Source organism: Lemur catta, chromosome 15 (assembly GCF_020740605.2).
Source record: "Lemur catta isolate mLemCat1 chromosome 15, mLemCat1.pri, whole genome shotgun sequence".
In the NCBI taxonomy this organism is placed as follows: domain Eukaryota; kingdom Metazoa; phylum Chordata; class Mammalia; order Primates; family Lemuridae; genus Lemur; species Lemur catta.
In genome coordinates, this window is record NC_059142.1 from 6983139 (window position 1) to 7002695 (window position 19557).

At 44.5% G+C, this 19557-nt stretch overlaps 1 protein-coding gene across 1 annotated transcript in view; it reads right to left on the reverse strand.

The window, feature by feature from the left end:
• The window catches only part of MYOCD (myocardin), a 90826-nt gene that overhangs the window by 22634 nt on the left and 48635 nt on the right, over positions 1 to 19557 (reverse strand). Inside the window, exons 5-7 of the mRNA XM_045526941.1 lie at positions 18053 to 18214; positions 4059 to 4234; positions 1422 to 1547 (exon numbers count right to left, since the gene is read on the reverse strand). Coding sequence (XP_045382897.1) covers positions 1422 to 1547; positions 4059 to 4234; positions 18053 to 18214 — 464 coding nt within the window. The remainder of the gene's footprint in view (positions 1 to 1421; positions 1548 to 4058; positions 4235 to 18052; positions 18215 to 19557) is intronic.

Here is a 19557-nt window from a genome sequence, read left to right on the forward strand (position 1 = left end):
GGAGGGCAGGAATCATGTTTTATTTGACTTTGGCACACACACTCTCAGAGACTGCAGAGTACCTTTTGCTTACATAGGATTTTTAGTTTCAAGGAGTGTTCTTGTGTGTTCTCTCATTAGCCTCATATGAATCTTTTAAAGTCAACAGGGTAGAGATATTTTTCCCTGGCTTGGCTGCCTTCTTCTTTGAGAGGCCCTGTGATATCCTCTGAACTTAGAGGTGATGCATGTTTAGCAACTGGGAATGCACAGGCATTGAAGAACCAGAAGGGACAATGGCTCTTGTAAAAACAGCCAGTCCTCCTGGACCAGTTGGGCGTCTGTATCAATCCCCCGCTTCATTGAAAGTGACCTGTCCTTCCTCTGGGACCCTATCACACTTCCTTAGCACAGTGAGGTTGAAGACTTTGCTAATTTGAATTATGCAAAATTTAAATACTGTGATAGAAATATTAACAAGATTTCTCTTTACATACATTAGAAATAATGTGAATCATCTCCTCCCTCCTCTTCAAGGAACAAAATTCATCGATAGTCATACAATTTCAAATCTGTTGAGTTGAGCGAATCGTAAGCTGGGTTTAACCTCTTGTGGTTTGGTGGGGGAGCTTCACTGGGAAACTGAAGTGTCCATCATCAATTCAGAACGTAAAACTGTTACTTTATGATCAATTCCTACTTCAATTTACAATCTTTTTAAAAATACCATGAGAGTCATTTCAGCATTCATTAAGCAAAGGCACTAGAGCTGAGAAAACATACGCCCAAATTAATGAGAAGTTATTTGGGATAAAACATTATGAAGAAGCCCGGATAACTACCAGGCAGTTAATTGGTGGGAGAGCACTCTATATACTTACTATAAGGTATAATGCTGAGAAAATTACATAAAAATGGGCTAAAATGATTGCAGCTATTTGTCTACTATGAATGTAACCCCTCTCCCATCTTTATTTCTATAGGAAGATTGGCTTGAATGATAGGGGTTTTATGTCATGCAGGTTCTTCAGGGCTGCTTCCCTTGCATAAAATTCAGCTGCCCTATACCTATTTTACGGCACTTGCAAATCTTGCGTGCATTATAATCAGCTGTGTGTGTCTCAAAGGTGAGGTTATAAAATCTTTTAAGCCAGGAACATGCTGGCTGAGCTGTGATCTCGAAGAAATGCAAGCACACGGGCTTCTCTGTTGCAGAGAGGATCTGTGCTTTGCTGCATGGCCAATAGAATCGTGGTGCACAATGAACCGGTGGCTCATTTCTCATCTCCTGTTTTGAGACATTCCCGGTAGGCTGAACCTACGCATGGGTCTGTGTGGCTCTCCTCATGTCGTCTGTCCTAACTCAGAAAGCTCCATGCTGAGCTGGCTCGGGGGAGGGGGTGGGGACGCAGGGCGGGGGTTGGAGCCTGGCACTTCCGTACCTTTACAGCAGCATGCACAGGGATGGGGGTGCTGGTGGGGCCAAGCCCCTGCTTCCCCGTGTCTAACTGGTGGCCGGGCTGTGAGGCTGAGTCACTCCTGTCATTTTCTGAGCCAGAAGCAAGATCCTGAAATGCAAATTTTAGCACTATTAGTACGCAGGAATAAAAGTTGTGTGACACAGAAATGTTCAAGTAGAGCCCTACACAGAGCCCTGCTGCTTTACACACACACACACACACACACACACACACACACACACACACACACACACTCACACACACACACACACTCACACACACACACACACACACACAATTTGTCATCCAACTGAGGAAACTTTTGAGAGAGAAAGGGGGGATTCTTAATAATGATCTCAGAAGACAGATATAAAACTGGCCTGTTCTACGCAAACTGGGATGTCTAGTCACCCAGTGTGCGGGTTCCCCTTGTCTGTGACAAAGTCCACCTGTTGAACTTGATAATGGAATTGAGAAAGAAAAGAAGAGGGAAGAGTGGGTGTAGGAAATTGCAGGGAAAGTAGGCCAACAAACAGGGTAGAGGAAAAGGGTGTTAGCAGGAGGGAAAGTGTGTGTGCATGTGCACATGTGTGTATATGTAAAAGTATATGTGAGTGTGTGTATGTGTATATCTGACTGTATATGTGTGGGTGCATGGTATGTATGTTTATGTGTATGTGTGTAGAAACACATGCATATGCATGTTGGGTATATATGTATGTTAATGTATATGTGTCTCTGTGTATGTGTGTGTATATGTATGTGTGTGTACACATATGTGGGCATGTCTGTGTGTGTGTGTGTATGTGTGTGGAGTCATAAAAACCTTTATGAGAGGCAGACTCCAAAAAGGGACTCAGTATCTTCTCATCGTCTACATTCCTTTGCTGGAACTCTGACTAAAGGGGCCAAGGCTGCTCAGGGCCTTCCCCGGGGGGGTCAGGACTGAGCCTCTCTCCCGGAGCCTGGCACCTGTCAAAGGCCTGAAGGATTTTTTTCTCTAGGAGCCTCAGTGTCCTCATCTATCACAGACGGTTGCCTGGTGAGACGACATAAAATGAGTTTTGCATTCTGCCTGGCATCATTCAGTGTTGGTTTCCTTCTTCCCCTCTCCTAAGGTGAAGCAGAAAAGAACTTGTCTTCTCCTGAAACCATTCTTAAATCAGAAGCTGAGGAATTCACTGTCAGAATAATGTGTACAAATGGTCTGATAGACCGTTTGATGTTATCAGAGGAGTCTGGCTGCAGAGACCAGCTGCGGCGTTCAGGGGAAGGAAGAATGCTTTGATTATAAACTCTCGCACAAGGAGCGCATGAACATCTCGGGCTCTGCTGTTCATACCTCCCTTTTCCCTCCCATTCCGCACCGTCTCTGTGGCCGCTGTAGGCTTGGGTTTGATGGGTGAACACAGGGGTGACAATGATCAGTAACTAGCATGGTTTCAGGAAATGGGGCCCTGGGTACTAATTACTGTAACTGTCCCTAATATCTGTATGGTGCTTTTCAGTGGAAAAAATATTTCCAAATACATCTAATTTCAGTCCACTGTACAGTCCCCGTGAGGCCAGGAGGAGTAAACTCTTCCTGCAGGGGAGGCGTGGGGGGCCAGCGGGCCCTCCAGGTGGAAGTGGAGCTGGAGCTCACATCTCGCGTGCACACTCGGACAGCTCCTCCCGCCACGCGTGGACGTCCACACTCCACTCCTCCCCGGGGCTCCATGAATACCATCGGGCTGAGCTGAGGGAGGTTCCCCTCCAGCCTGCGTGTGTGGGTTCTGAAGGTGGATTCTCCAGGGGTTGCTGACACTGCTGTGTTCCTGGAGACCACTCAGTTAGCCTCACAGAGCTCTAGTCCCTCCTCTGTCAGGGTGGACATCGATGAGACCCACCCGCAGGGAACTGTGACCTCAAGTGAGAAACATCTGTAAAGTGCCCGGCGCTGCCCAGCCCAGAGTGAGCACTTAATCCATGGCAGTAGCCATTGTTCATAGTCACCATTATTTATAAATGTGTTTTAAGAGCGTTTTCAGTATATATTCCTCATGCTCAAGGGTTTGTAGATTTGTCTAGAAAGAGGGGAGTGTTATGTTTGGGTTGTGGCTGGAAGTGGATTTTGTAGTGGGCTTGGTAGGTAGAGAGAAACCTGCGCACCAACAGGTAGAACCGACACTGGCCTCCTGCCTGTAGCCAGCACTGCCTTCTCCCCACCCCCCGGAACCCGAGTGACTCCTCAATGTCTGGAAAGACTGTGAACTCTGAAATCAGTCCTGCTCTGGCACTTTCTAGCTGGGAGATTGGAGTTGGCCAGTCATCTAACCTCACCGAGACCCAGTTACTACGTCCATAAAAATGGAGAAGGTATCTACTTGGCAGAGTAGACGCTTAAAAGGTAAGTCAAAGGCTATAGTTCCGGGGATTCTCGTTTCGTGTCCTCTGGAGGCTTTTGCCCCTGCACACAGATCCCCGGGCTGAGGAGGGTGAGAGAGGTGTGAACAGGCGCCACCAGGGGACGTCTCAGGGGTCTCTAAGCCAAACCGACTGTGACAGCATTGATTTTAAGACTGTGAGGAGATGACAGACTGAGATGCCAGTTTTGTTTTGTTTGTTTTTTGTTTTTACCTGGATTGTCCCCAGAGGGCCTGCCAAAGGGGTCTCCGAGGCTTTGGCGTCTGGCGGGGATCCCGCTGAGCCCGGGGGATCTTCGCTTCGAGTCTGATCTGGAGAAAGCCCATCGCTGCTGCTGTCCTCTTCGAAGGCAAACGCATCCGCTGACTTAGAGAAACTCACCTGGTTACCTGCGGGAGTGGAACCCAAGAACTGAGTCAATGGCGTAGGAAAGGCTTCCGTGTGTCATCCCTAACGGAAGCACACGTGTGTCTCCCCGGATTTGTTTCACGTTCAGGCAAGAGTGAAGATGGAGTTTAAATTATTTGGTTTCCTGCGTGGGAATTCGTGTTTATAAGAGTGGTCTGTTTGGTGTGGAAGAAAGAGTGATACAGTAGGAACTCCGTCTTCATTTATTACACTTTATGTTCAGGTTTCTGCATGTCTTCCCATTTTCTGTAAGAGCCCATATCTTTCCGAAACTCGGTTGGGGAAGGTGAAGGAAGGAACAGGGAATGCAGGCTGCAGAATGAGGTCAGAGGAGAAGGCGGCAGGAGGATGCACCCGTCCCCCTCAGGTTTTGTGACAAGAGATGGAATTGACATGACAGCCTGCCATTTGCATCATTTGCAAACATAAAGCAGGGTGCAGAGCACAAACTGTTTAGCAAACTTTGCTAATAAGGATAAGCCAGGACAGCTACTAAGTTTAAATTCCTAAATGTCAGAATTAGCTAATGTCACCAGAGTGTCCCAAAGAGCCATTTAACTAATGCATGACTGTTTATAAAAGTCATAAATGTGTCTTGGAAACTTCAGCCTGATCCTTATTTTTTATTATTTGGAATTTTTTTTTTATTCCTCCTACCTTTGTGTCTATTTTGGAACTGCTCGATGCTCACACTAGAGACTCCTCAGCAGTCTGCGTGGTCTTGCTAAGGGGTTATCAGAGCAGATGGGACTGTAATGACATCCTTATATGTCCCTTATGCTTTTATTTGCCAAATTTCGTCTGGTTTATTATCCAGCTGCACAGTACACAATGTGCTGAAGCCACGTAGCTCTCTGACCTGACTGCAGGCACTGCTCTGCTAGAGGAATTTAGGTGTTATCAGGAAGTCTTCCAGCCCGGTATTCCGCAGTCGCACGGACAACAACTTTTGACTCGCTTTGTGCAGATAAGAGAGAGGGGCTCTCACTGCGGCGATTGGAAAGGCAGCAAGGAGCTGGAAGTAATGGAACAAATGTGGCTTTGGGCTTGTCATCACCATCACCGCTGGCCTCTGTCACGGGCCCTCACGCAGATGTCCAAGTGTCAAATCGGGAAGGAGGCCACGCAAGGACAGGGCAAGTGGGAGCACCGGGAAGGGCCTGGTGACTAGCATTTCTGCTCCACGGGTTGCTCATAAAAGTCAGTATTGCTTTACTATAATTATAAAAGTAATATAAATTGCTCATCATAAAAATTCATACCAGAGGAAAATGCCTAATATATCAAGCTACCTCCTGTTAATGATTCGTTGCCTCTTCTAGATTTAACTCTATGCATATAGAAGGACATATACAGACAAATTTAAAATGTATTTTACACAGACAGGACTGGGTGAAATATACTATTCTGAAACTTGCTTTTTTTTTTTTTATTCTACAATGTTTCTTGGAGATCTTTCCAGTTGAGAACATAGAGATATTCCTCATTCTTTTTTAAACAGCTGCACAGTATTCCATTATATTGATGGGTACTTTTATTTTCAATTTCTCCTTGCACTTTTTTTGAACTTTAAAAATTTGAAATGGTAAAAGAGTACAGAGAATAATATAAAGCAACTTTTTGTCTCTAACCTAACATAAATAAATGTTATTATTTTCTCATGTTTGTGTCTGAAACCTATTTGTTTCCTAGCAGAGAGGTTTCATTGGGTATTTGAACAAATGCTACATTTTGGGGACATCAGAAGTCACTCTTCTTCTCCAAGCCCCTTCCTCTCTATTTTAAGAGTTCAGAGTTAGCTCGTACCCTTCCTTTTTCCCTTTCCTCACCGCAAAACCTAGGCTCTGCAAATGGCTTTTATATGTTATTTTCATGTAATGTCAATGAATTGATTCACCATTTTTCCTTTCTTAGGGAGATCACATGTCTGAGATCTTCCAGTTGCCTCCATGAATATACTTCCATGGTCAACTCAATCTGTACATGTCTTCACCATGAAACTTTGTTTTCATTGAAATTTGAAGTCCAAGTTTATGTGTGGAATTAAAGACTTTGTCTCTGTTAAAAGGATTATGTGTGCTATTGAAGGCCTGGTAGGCAGGGAAGCAGGTGGGTGGGTGAACGCTGACTGCTCCCCACCCCAGAAATCACGGCATTTCCCTGGGATCTACCGGGCACATGTCCTGAGCCAGCACCTGCACATTCCCAGAGTGTCCACACAGGACCCTTCATCGTCTGAAATCCCCTCCTTGCCGCCTTCTAAGTGGGCATGGATCTTCTCTGTGTGGTCTGACACGTGACATTCTTCTCATCTCCACACAGAGTATCACATCCCAAATGTGTGCAAATTAGGGGGAATTAACCAAATTGCAAGGCTGCCCACAGATTCTAACAGGTGAGCAGAAATTTTTCAAAAAAGAGTGTGAGAAAGAGAGAGTCATTTCTCCCCTTATCCCTCCCAAATCTCTTTAATTATTTTAAGTGGAGAGATAGCAAGTGATAAAAATAGCAGTTTATATCACCTAATGGTACAGCAATAACAAAAACACCCAGCTTTTGATGGGCCTTGTAACGGTTCGGGAAGTCAGACCGGGGCACATTTTCTCATCTCTGTCTCGTACATGAGGACATTGCAGGGTCCCGTCCACCAGTCATGTGGGGACTGAGCTCAGGCTACAGTTCCAGCCCTTGGACTCTCACAGCCACCTGGCAGAGGGGGTAGCAAAGTCAGTCCTCGCCCCTGGAAGCCTCTGGAAATAACACATGAAGCCATTGTGTTGTTTAGGGAACATTGTCAACCTCCTTGGTTGATTGGGGGTGGGGAGGGCGGGGGAAGCACAGAAAATGATCAATATTTCTTCTTTTTCTGCACATGTCGTGTACTAAAGACATCTCCATAATTCCACAAGATCTCTTACTTGAGTTTTTGGAATTTGAGAAACTGAATGGCATCTCGACTTTGAGGAACAAAGAAGACAGAAGAGTCTGGGAAAGGAGATCACGATGGATTTTACTTGGACTTCCTTCGGAAAAGGGGTGAGATGCCCGTGGCAGCCCTGCTGTTGCCACCAGTAAGTCACCATGACCTGCCACTTTGAGACCTGGCATCTGGTGCCTCAGGTCGAGGAGGCACTAAAAGGATGTGCAAAAGCCCAGAAGTAGAGTTATCTGCAATAAAGGTGTAGGTAATCAGACCTCTTTCCCCAAGGCTGGACAGAGCATTCCTTAGTTAATTTTGTTTATTTCCAGCCTTCCCGCTTGAGAGAAGCAGAGACAGGCTGAAGTATAATCGGGTAAGATACGGCGAAGAGGAGAGATGGAGAACCATGAGAAAGGACGTCCCTGTGTCCTATGGGACACAGTCAGAGATGCTGTCCAAGGCCAGACTGCACGGTGAGTGTTGGTGGTGTGGAGTCATCCAAGGAGTCTCTGGGAGGAGGGGTGGGGTTGTGTGGGGGCTGAAGCGCCAGTCAGGGGTGCATAGCAGAAAGAGAGGGGGCATTTGACGATGGTGGGGACAGTGGGTGAGGCATTCTAGGGTGGTGACTAGCGGAGTTGAGGTGAGCAGGATGCGGGGAAGATTCTCCCAGGGGGAGGATTATTTTAGAAGCCAACCTCTGGAGTCTACTTTGTCCAGTGACACCAAGCACTGGGGGAGGCTCCCTTGCCGAGGTCAATGCGATGAGGAAGGGGTGAGCACACGCAGCCGCACACAGGGCAGGCGCCGACACCTGAGCAAACACAGGGTGAGCACCGAGGTGCCAAACATGACCTCAGACTGCTGTCTAAAAAGCATGACGTGCCAGGTCAGAAGACGCCTGGATGCACTGGGGACCACTTTGGGGCTGCCCAGGCCACGAGGCTTGGCCACGGGAGCCCCGCCAGTCACCACTCCTTCAGGGCTACACGTGGGATGGATTCGCCACTGCCAGGGCAGGAGCCCAGGGAAAGGGCAAGGAGCCCCCCACAGCTGCTCACTCGCCCAGCCCCTGTGGGTAACAGCAGAGCGGCCCCGCGAGCACGGGGCAGTGGCTTCCTTTTGACATGACGTATGTGACGTTTGATCTGGCCACCAAGGACTTGGGTTCTGGAGTCAGAGACACGTGGGTTTATATTTTGATTCTACCACTTTGGTGATAGAGTGACTGTTGGCAAGTTAGTCAACATCTCTGAGCCTCAGTTTCCCCATCTATAAAATGGTACTAATAATAATAGCGGATTATGTAACGTAACATATGGAAAATCCCTGATGCGCAAGTGTTCAATAATTTCTAGATGTTATTATTATTATTTTTGGTGGAAGCATCTGCTCGTCTCTAGTATAACGTTCACAAAAATAAATAGACCACACAGGATGCATATCCCATGGTCAGCTTAGCAAAGGTCGGAGCAACTCCAGAGCCAGAAAAACTGGTTTGCTCTGAGAAGTTCGTTCTGGGAAAGCAAAGACAGACCTTCCCCGGAGTGTCCTGGGAAGGCCGGCATGTTACTCCCTCTCCTTCCTGGTTCAAGCCAGGCTCACACAGAGAGGGACAGAGGCCACCTTATCTGACTGCCTCTGGAACAGCCACGTCTATCGGCTTGGTGCTGTGACCCTGGGCCTCCGCTCCAATCTCCCACGGCGTGAGCCTGGCTGGGAGCTGCTGGAGAGCGGTGTGCTGGCTATTGTCCCTGCAGACACGTCAGGCAGGCCGTGTGATGACAAGGACCTGCTTTGGGAAGCCCTGACGTCACCCTCCGGCTATGCCCATGGGGCTGGCTCTGGGCACTGGCCCCTTGGGGATCTTGGGCTGGCGACTCTGAGCTTTCCCTCTCCCTCTTGGAAGTGATTAGATGAATGAGTCAGTTGTACTTTCCTCTGCATAAACATTTAAAATTCCAAGATTAAAGTGAGATAGCTGGAGTCCTGGTTACCTTTCTACTGGGACCCGCAGCAAGGGCAGGAAACCGTGCAGTGGAATGTGAAGTGCACCTTGCTGCTTATCTGTCTCCTCGCCTGACAGCTAGTCTGATTCATGCACGGACCACCTCCTAACCGCCTCCTGGAAGAGACTGAAGCAAAATCCATTTCCTAAGGGAGGAAGTCAGACGCGTAAAAGTAGCTACCCTTTAAATGGGGTTCTTACCTAAAGATCTTTGAATAGACTTAGCATGGCGTAGTCTACAGACTGATTGCATTGTCTAATCCACGTCAAAGCTCACTGTGCTTGGAGGGGATCAGATGCCTTTATCATTATAATAATATTATTGTTATGCCTAAATTATTATTTGTATATTATAAATAGTTTAAGTGGATGTTTGAACAAACAAGGATTGCTTTTCCTCGGATCCCTAGCAGTTGAAAAATTTGCCTTGAGTTTTTTGATATACGTGATCGATCCTAGGAGCACAGAAGTCAGGAGAGGGTTAACCAGCGTAAATACTCGTGTGGCATCAGCTCTGAGGTTAATTCTCTAGGAGGAAGAATGCCAGCAAGTGTGAGTGTTAAGACGCTTTCGCCTGTCTCCCTTTCCTCTTTTATGGGACTCCAGCAGCGAGCTGCCCCTCGGGTTTCTAGGAGCCTGTCCCTAACTTTGGCCCCACTTGGTCCCCACTTGGTCGAGCCCTACGCCTTCCAGTGATGGCCGAGATCACTTCAAGAGGGGCAAAGCCTCCGATTCACCAAGCAGCAAAGGCAGACTGGGAACTGCCTTCTCTCTGTGCTCACCCTTCCCTCCCCGCCACTCCCATGAGCCCTGATGCTGCCAGTAGCCTGATTCTCTTCCCCCACCTCTTTCCCAGAACCGTCCTCAGAAAAGCATTTGTTCTGTGTGTCTTTGTGTGTCTCTTTCCCGCAAGGATCATTTGATCTTCAGAAATTACTTCTCATTATGGAATGACGGGTTTCGCCCATGAGCGAGTTGTGCCAGAGCAAACTTTTTCTTTCTTACGCCAAAGCAAACCACTCCACCATCTGGCTCAGGGCCATGGTTGTTGTCTGTCTGTCTTTAAAATGAGTGATCAGGGAGTACCCAGACTTTCAGCGTCTCTGAAGAATGACTAGATTCTTAGCGAATAAGAGGGTTTTGTTGTGAAGTCTAAGCATGGGGGCACCGGCCAGCAAAGATGAGTGTAGAATCTTTTATAAATGGAAGTGACAGCCGGAAATGGATGGTTCCTGGACCAGCTCTGGGGGATCAGAAATGTTGCTTTCTATATTAAAGGGTTACGGTGACAGAAAGAATTAATTTATCTTTGACCATGGAGTTATATATTCTGAGACATGGGTCAGGTTTTTAAAAAGTAGCTGAAAGCCTGACTCAGGTGGGAAGACTGGCCTAGTCCCAGGACAAGATGAGAATACTTTTGGAGGAGATGCTTGTCTTTTGGACTGAAAACCAGACCCCTTCTGCTGTTTGCAGAGTCAGGAAAGCTGGCCTGGGCTCTCTTTCACTCCAGCCAGAAGTCAGGCACCTGGACAGTAGATGGCTTTCTTGGGAGCTAAGGGATCTTTGTGTCAAGTGAAGAAAATACTCTGAGGACCAGCAAGAGGGTTAAGAAGCTAGACCAAGCCTACAAGGGGGCTCAAAACGGAGGGATGTTTAGGTAATAACGACCACTCATAAGCTGAATAAGGCCATGCCAAACACCAGGATATAATTTCTATTCTGATAAATCGTCCTTCCATGGAACTTCATGTTTGTTGTATTTGGTGTTCTGGCTGGATGAGTGGTTTCCCATGAAGGGGAAACAGGCAATGAGGCGCACATTATGAGACACAGCCCTGAGGACCCCACGCCCCGTATTTCTCTGCAGAATGTCATTGTCAGGTGATGAGCCTGTGTTTCCTCCAGCTGGAATCTGTTAAAACTCTACTGACTTAGAAAATAAACCTGCAGGTTGGGAGTGAAATCCACAAGCGGCACCCTAAGGAGAGGGGGAAAGGCATGGTGCCGTCATTCAGCCGGCTGCAAGAGGGGTGATGTCTGGGAGGGACAAGGGGAATCCCAGGGTGGGGGTGGTTCTCTGTCAAAAATCTCCTTCCCTATGGTGGGAGAGGTTCTAGGTTATAGAGGTTATTTGGCAGGGTTGGAGAATTGTTGGTCCTTAATGAAACTTGGAGGGAGAGAGACAGTGACTAAGTAGTCCTCTCAGAGCTTGGCAGAGAGGGCTGGGAAATGTAAACACATCTGGAAAGGCACGTGGACAGAGAAGGGAGATTGCACGGAAGCCAGGAGAATGATACACAGTACCACCCCAGCCCGGGTCACCTCCTCACCAAGGGAGGTGAGATGATCACAGGAAGTGACAGGCAGAAGAGTGGGTCATCCCTGTAGCAGGAATGCTCCTCACCCTTCTCTCTACAGCTGATCTCTAAGCAATTTCCACCATCTTTATGATGCTTCATGTTGCGCAATCACCTTGCCCATGTAAACTCAAATGCACATTGGAAAGATCACTGCTAAAGAGACGCTTGGTTGAGTGACAGGTGCTCAATTGCCCATTACTACCTCTTCCTCCAGCCATTTCTTCTGTTTATCCTTCACAGATTCCCTGCCTCTGTCTTCAATACTGCTACACAAGAGCCTCATTTTTAGCCCTCTTCTCTTTGGATACATCCTCCTTCCACCCAACTACCCTTCTCCCCTGGGCACTCATGAGTCTTTGTACCCTGTACTACTTCTATTCTGACAGCACTCATCACTCACCTCCTGTTATGCTATATAGTTTGTGTATTATATTGTTGTTGATTGTCTATGTCTCTCCCACTAGAATGTCCAGCTCTGTTGGAGCAAAAATATTTGTATGTTTTTCTCACTGATATATTCCAATAGAATAGTGTCCGGCACACAGGATGAAGGAATAAATGAATGAAACAGCAATCTCATCTAGTCCCTCAGCTCAAATGATCATATATACTGAAGTTTCTCAAGTCTATGGCTCTAGATCAATCAACCCTCTCTTCTAAACTCCAGCTCCACAGAACTCACTGCCTACTCGAGCTCTGGCCTTGGATTTCCTGAGGGCTCCTCAAATTCAGCAGTTCAAAACTAGAATGCATCATCTTCCCCAAATCTGTTCTTCTGCTCATGTCCCCTATCTTGATAAATGGCACCACCGGTGAGTGACCTAGTGGCCCAAGAGAGAAACCTGGGCATCACCTTTGATGCTTCATGTTGTCTAAACTGATACATGCTATTGATCTATCATGGAATCACGCAAAATCAGCCATCTCTTAGACTTTTTTTTTCCATACCAACAGCCATGACTTTTGTCCAGGCTCTCGTCAACTCTCATCAAGCCAGTCTAATAGCCTCTGGAAGGGGCTCTCTGACTCTATTCTGCCTCTCCTGAGTCCGCTTCACAGGGCAGTCAGAGAGATCTTCTTACAGGCAAAATCCCCCACCCTGTTCACCATGTTCACACTCAACACAGCCCTGGCTCCTGCTGGAAACCTTGCCAAGAGCTCTCTACTGCTTTATTAGTAGTAGTGTTATTCTAAATAACGGTACCCCTTGTTGGGCAACTAGAAAGTGCTTATATTTATTCCCTTAAATGAGAACTTCTCTGAAATTTGTATATTTCTATTGCTTTTAAAATACAATTTAAGCTACTTTTATAACCTTACTAGTTCCATTCTTACCACTCTGCTCTACCCCTCTCCCTGTGGTACTCAGCTAAGAAGCACCTGTTCCAGGATGTCTTGGGTGCACACCTGCACTCCCCTCCTGACTTTTATCTGCTTCTTTTTATGAGAATCATCACAGGGAAAGATAGTTTTCTTCTTCCATGCCTCTTTTCTTGCTAAAGCAAAAACTCTTGGAGGGCAGAAATGGAGACTTTGTTCACTTACATGTCTCTGACGCCTGGCTAATTCTGTACATGAATTATTTAATTGATTTCACCTTGGATAAAAGCCCCCATGAGAGAGATAGCCACTATTGTCATGGGGGTTTTATAGATGAGGCAGCCAAGGCAGGGTAAGATGAAATAACTTCCCTGTGGCTGCACGGCCCAGAGTCACCGAGCCCGGACTTGAAAGCAAGGCCCATGGAGTCCAAAACTCCTGCTTAACTCCCTTCAGACAGCCTCACATCCTGTCTGCTATCTTTTTAAAATGTCCTTCATATTTATTGTTTTCTCTCCATTTCCACAGGGAAAGCTCCTGCCTCTGCCCTTCTGATGCCTCACCCAAACGGGCACATGTTTTGAAAACATTCCCTCCTCCTCCCTTCTCCCCGTCTGCACCTGCAGCCAGATTGATCTTCCAGAACCTCATTCTCCTCATGGAGATTTTCCTGCTCAACAGCCTGGGCTAAAAGCAGAATTGAATTTGAGAAATGATACGAAAGCAAACAACATTTACGAATAAATCCATGGATTGCTTCTTTCAATTAAAAAGAAAAACTTCTAGCTAGTGTAATAAAAAGCGAGGGAGGAAGAGAGAGAAATCACAGATCTACAGCATTTAGAGTGAAAGATGGAGTCCAAGTCCAGGTTTGGAGAAACTTGGAACAATTGCCAGCCTATTCTTTTTTTTTTTTTTTTTTTTTGAGACAGAGTCTCACTTTGTTACCCGGGCTAGAGTGAGTGCCGTGGCATCAGCCTAGCTCACAGCAACCTCAAACTCCTGGGCTTAAGCGATCCTACTGCCTCAGCCTCCCGAGTAGCTGGGACTACAGGCATGAGCCACCATGCCCGGCTAATTTTTTTGTATATATATTTTTAGTTGGCCAGATAATTTCTTTCTATTTTTAGTAGAGACAAGGTCTCACTCTTGCTCAGGCTGGTCTCGAACTCCTGACCTCGAGCGATCCACTCGCCTCGGCCTCCCAGAGCTAGGATTACAGGCGTGAGCCACCGCGCCCGGCTGCCAGCCTATTCTATGTGCTCCCTGAGGCTCTTCACTTTGAAAATAATGAGAGTTTTTTAGAAAAAGGTACATTGTACAAATTAACTGAAGGAGAAAATTTGAATACACAAATAACTATGAACAAAACTGAAGAAAAGTTATCAAAAAACTACAACTAGGAAAGGTACTGGGTCCCTTTGATTTTAGTAAGCAATGTTTTCAAGCAACTGATCATTGTGATCATATTTAAATGTTTCCAGACCATGGGAAAATATGAAAAGGTAATTTTGTGAAGCATGTATAGCATTAACATTTAAATCTGAGAAATATAAAACAACAACAACACCAGACCAATATCCTTGATGAATATTGTGGTACAGGACTAGCTATTTATCAAGTTGATGCAGAGATACTGCTGGAAATGGCTGTTCAGCCAGAGAATACCTTTCTCAGCCATATGTACTATTCTCAGGATGGAATGTAAGTAGAAGGCACGTGTTCATTTCCAGCTTGAGCCTTCTTAATAAGTGAGTGAGCCTTCTCATTCTTTCTTTCCCCTTCACTGGATGTATTCAGAGGATAACAAAGATCTAGGGCAGAGACAGATTGCAAACTAAGTCCTGCGTGCCTGCTGCCTGTTTTTGTAAATAAAGTTTTATTGGAACACAGCCATGCCCATTTGCTTACTTACCTCCCATGGCTACTTTTGTGCTATAACCCCAGAGCTGAGTAGTAGAGACAGAGACAGCCTAAAGTATTTACTATCCAGTCCTTTGAGAAAAAGTGCCACCCTCACTCGGTATGGTAGAGCAACAAGACTGAAGGAGGCTGCCATGGAGGACTAGCTGTGGAGGAAAACCCTCCCTGGGCTGTTCGTGAACAAGAAATAAACTTCTCTTGTTGAGCTGCTGAAGTTTTGTGGTTTGTTTTGCAGCTAGCGTTATCCCAACTAATAATGAAATAGATGCAAAATCCCAAATAAAATGCTAGAAATTTCTAAAAAAAAAAAATTACAAAAGATTTTTTTTTCCAGAAATTCATGGAAGACTAGGAAAGGTAACAATAGCATATTAGTAGGTCAAAGAAGAAAATCTATGTCATCACCTTTTCATACATTTTGAAAGTGCTTAAAAAATTCAGAATCAGTCTTGCAAACTACTCTTAGCGGAATAGGAATAGGGAAGAACTTCCTCAGAATATCTATCCTATGCCAAAAGCTAATATCATATATAGAGGTGAATGACTACAGAAATTCCCATTTAAGAGAGAAACAGAACAAAAATATATGTTATCATCAATATAACAAACATAACACAATATGATATGGCTTTTGAAGCATTGGCAATGTACCAATAATAATAGCATTCTGCTATGTAATATATTCATAATTATTAATTTACATATTAACATATTATTTATTGCATGATACAAATTAGATATGCTTTATATATTTCACATATATAATTTGATATATAAGATAAATATTTGTATATGATATAGATGTTTTATATATTAATAATAAAATATATTATTTGATTTGTGTAATATAGTATATTTTACTTTATAATATATAACTTATATAAAAGTCATATGATTTACAAATATAAATGTATAATATATTTATAAATAAAAATATAAAAATTATATGCAATTTATGTTATTGATATACTGCATATACTTTTAGCAATGATATTAATTATATAATATGTTAATGCCATGACATTGCTTTTCAAGTACCAGCCAGTGAATCAAGGCAGAAAATAAATGAGCAGAAAACAAATTTCCACTATTTGTAGCTATGTGATTGTGTACTTAGGCAACTTAAAATGAACTGAGGAACTATTGGAACTATTAAGGAAATCTTCAAAGATGCCCAGTTACAAAATAAATATGCAAAATTAATAGGTTTCTCATTTCCTATATGTCAGCAATAATTGATATGATTTTACTTAAAAAAACAACAAACTTTCCTAAGAGAACTAAACGAAGACTTGAATAAGTGGAGAGGGATACTGTATTTCTACCTTGGAAGAATTTGTATATTTTAAACATATGAATTCACCATAAAGTAATCTATAAATTCACTGCAATTCCAAACAAAATTCTAACAAGACTGAAGTTGGCATATGAAAAACAGATTCTAATTTTTGCCTAAAATCCACTTGTGAGAGTAGCCAAGAAACATTAGAAAAATTAGACCAATGTAAAGAAACTTCTAAAGACAGATACTAAGACAAATTATAAAATACATTATAAAATTATGAAAAAAATAAAACTAGACTTGTCTCTCAAACCAAGTACTTAAATAATTTTAGATGCACTAAGGCTTTAAATGTAAAAATAAAAGTATGTAACTATTAGAAGACAATCTAGGTGAATAAAGCCTATATTCTTGAGCTAGGAAATATTTTCAATAAAAACAAATTCAGAAACTACAATGAAAAAAATGAATAGAAATTAAAAACTGCTATAGGTAAAATTCACTGTACACAAAATCAAAAGGCTAAGGACAAGCTGGCAAAAGGATGTATGATACTACGACAGATCCAGGGTTAGCATTTTTTCCCCAAATATAAATCACATATACAAAGCAGTATGAGAGGAACATGCCCAGAAGAATGAAAGAGGAAAAGCCATGAATTGCCAATGATGTACAATCACATGGGAAAATATAATCTCACTATAAACCAGAGAATGCAAATGAAAAGGAGATATTTTGCCTATCATATAAAAATAAATCATAAATTTACATGCATGGAACAGAATGTTTTAAGAAATGATAAGAGATGCCCGATGGAGATTTTTTTTCTGTCTGAGATCTTATTGGAGTGAAGATGGAGACAGTGCACTCTTGAGCACCCTAAGCCAAGTTCAAAGGCGCGGGATATTTAGTGGGGAAGGAGAGAGGGAAGAAGAGAGAGAAAATCGCAGTGGGATATTTCAGTGGGCACTGAGAGATGAGTATATTGCCTATCCTGGAGTTGTTATTTTCATATTTGCAGGTTCCAAAGGCAAAATTCACATGACCTCTGAAAGGCTGGGTGAGAGTGAGATTTTAGAATGTGAATAAACTTGATGTTAAGTTTCACGATAAACTTAATTTTGGATAAAATGCCCTTATATATACTTTCTGACAATGTGTCAAAACATTTAAATACACATTGCTTATTAGAATCTATCAGTAGTTCCCATGGCTATTTGTGCGCATAACTGGAAGAAATGAGTTTGCCTATGGGAATTTTAAGCTCCCCTTTCTCCTTTTTACCATAGTTTTTCCAGGTTCCACCCCAAACCCTCTACGAATAAATTCAGTACTCGCAGGCTGCTTGGGTCCACCAGCGTCAATTGTTCAAAATGTCTGCAAAATGATTTTATATGGTTTAAGACAGAATGAACGTCGTGTCTCCTCCTGGAGTATTTGTACTTTGGCTTCACGGGGCACGTGAACGTGGTTGAAGAGTTTTCACTGTGTGACATGCACGTCACCCCCAGGAACCCACGAGCTGGGGAGGGTGGGTTTTGTCATCCCCATCTCAGTGAGGCGAAGTGACCTGGGCAACTGAGCTGGGAGCCCAGGTCTTCCGGTTTGAGGCCAGTGCTCTTTCCAGTGTACAACCCCCTCCCACTCCCCATAAAAGAGGAAGGCTGAAGAGGGCTGTAGTTATGACTCCTAAGTGAGGGAACCTCATAGGGGAGATGTTTTGAGGATTATGTCTGGTCAGGTTCTGAACCTGCCAGAGCAACTAGAGCAAAGTTGGCCTGTGTTGACTTGACCCTACAGTGTACGTGGATAGGAGTTGGAAGAAACCCCCAGGACCCATGGTTATGAGGAAAGCACTGGGACAACCACCATGGCATGGCTCTTGTCTGGGGAGAAGCCCCCACCTCCAAAGTCCCTAGTGCCCCAGAGCTCAGGCTGCCCTGGATCTCGGGCGCCAGGGACAGGCACGCGGTATGCTCCAGCTACCTTTTATGGCCTCTTTCACAGCAGAATCCACAGGGAGAATGTTCTTCTCCACCAGCTCCAGTGGCCCCGGTTGGAGAGCAATTTTTTCATTGAGATCGTCTGCAAGTCGGGCTCTTTTCAGCTTCATCTGAGCAGTTGGAATGGACCTCTCTGCAGTGGAGGCTGAGGGGTTGAAGTTTGAAGTGAAAAGGATCAGTTCTAGAATTTGATGTGGTTTTTCTTTTTTTTTGGCTTGTGGTTACAAACACTGTGTCACATTGTACTCTACCATCCTAATAATTTTTCAATGCAATCGTCATCACTTCACAAGAATTAGCACCAAAGACCAGACACTTCCAAATAAAGGCAAACAGAGAGGAACACAGAAAAGTTAGAGAAACTTGCCTTGCGAGGATTTGTGAAAAAATGTGCAATTTGGCAATTTTGTAAGCACAGTCCACGGGGCCTACATTGCTTGCCTGACCCTAAGCTACAGCATTGGGGTGCACAGTCAGTTGACAGGCACAGGCTGAGCCTGCAGTAAATATGATCTATTGTCAAAATCAGCAGTTGTAGTATGACTTTTGAAGAGTTTTAGACTAGTCAATGCTGTGATACTGAGTCAAATGTCCAGGTCAGTTGTAAAAGAAAAATACATTTGTTTGAAACAGTTATTTAATTGAAGAATGGAATTTTTAAAAATTGAATTTTCTCATCATTTGGGGAGTGAGAGAGGTCACATACAGCATCCTAAATCTATCCCCATATAGCTGACACCAAACTTTCTCTTTAGATTGGGCCCTGCCTTATTTCCGTGGAAGAACTCGGAGGAAAATCAAGTCAAAGAACTATCAGTTAAGATTCTACAAGAACTTGCAGCTTCACTCTCTATTGTATACAGTTAGAAGGTGAGAGATTTACAGACAGGACTCTCAGCCCCATTATTCTGTCATTATCAATCTCCTAACTCAGTCCCTGTGTCTGGCACTGATCCAAAATTCCCCATGCAGAAGAGGTCTAGGGATGGCTCATGCGTTGCCAACAGATCGACCTCGTCTAGAAGCTGCATCTGCGAAGTGCTTCGTTTGAGGCTGAGGAAATGTCAGTACTCCAAACCAGAGAATGGGGGAGCCTCAGCCTAAACCCTCTCCAAGCCACCCCTTAGAGGTCCTTGCAAGGGCTTGTTGCTGGACCTCATCCTGCCCACCAACTCAGTACTCATCTTCAGAAAGTCCTTTCTTTTTGTACCCCACTACAAGATGCTCCCTGCCATCCAAGTCTCTCGATTCAGTTTTTCAAGATTGCTACAAACCAAATCCACCTCCCGTCATGACCTGAGGCTCTGCATCCCGAATCTAGCACTCCAGAGAGCCTGGGCTTTTCCTGTCTGCCCTCCACGTCTTACTGAGCTCACCTCTGCACCTTTGCTTACTTCATTTCCCCACCTTGCACTGCTCCTCCCCCACTCGCCACCACTAACATCCTACTTTTGGGTCCCAGCATAAAGCATTCCAAATTCTCTCTGT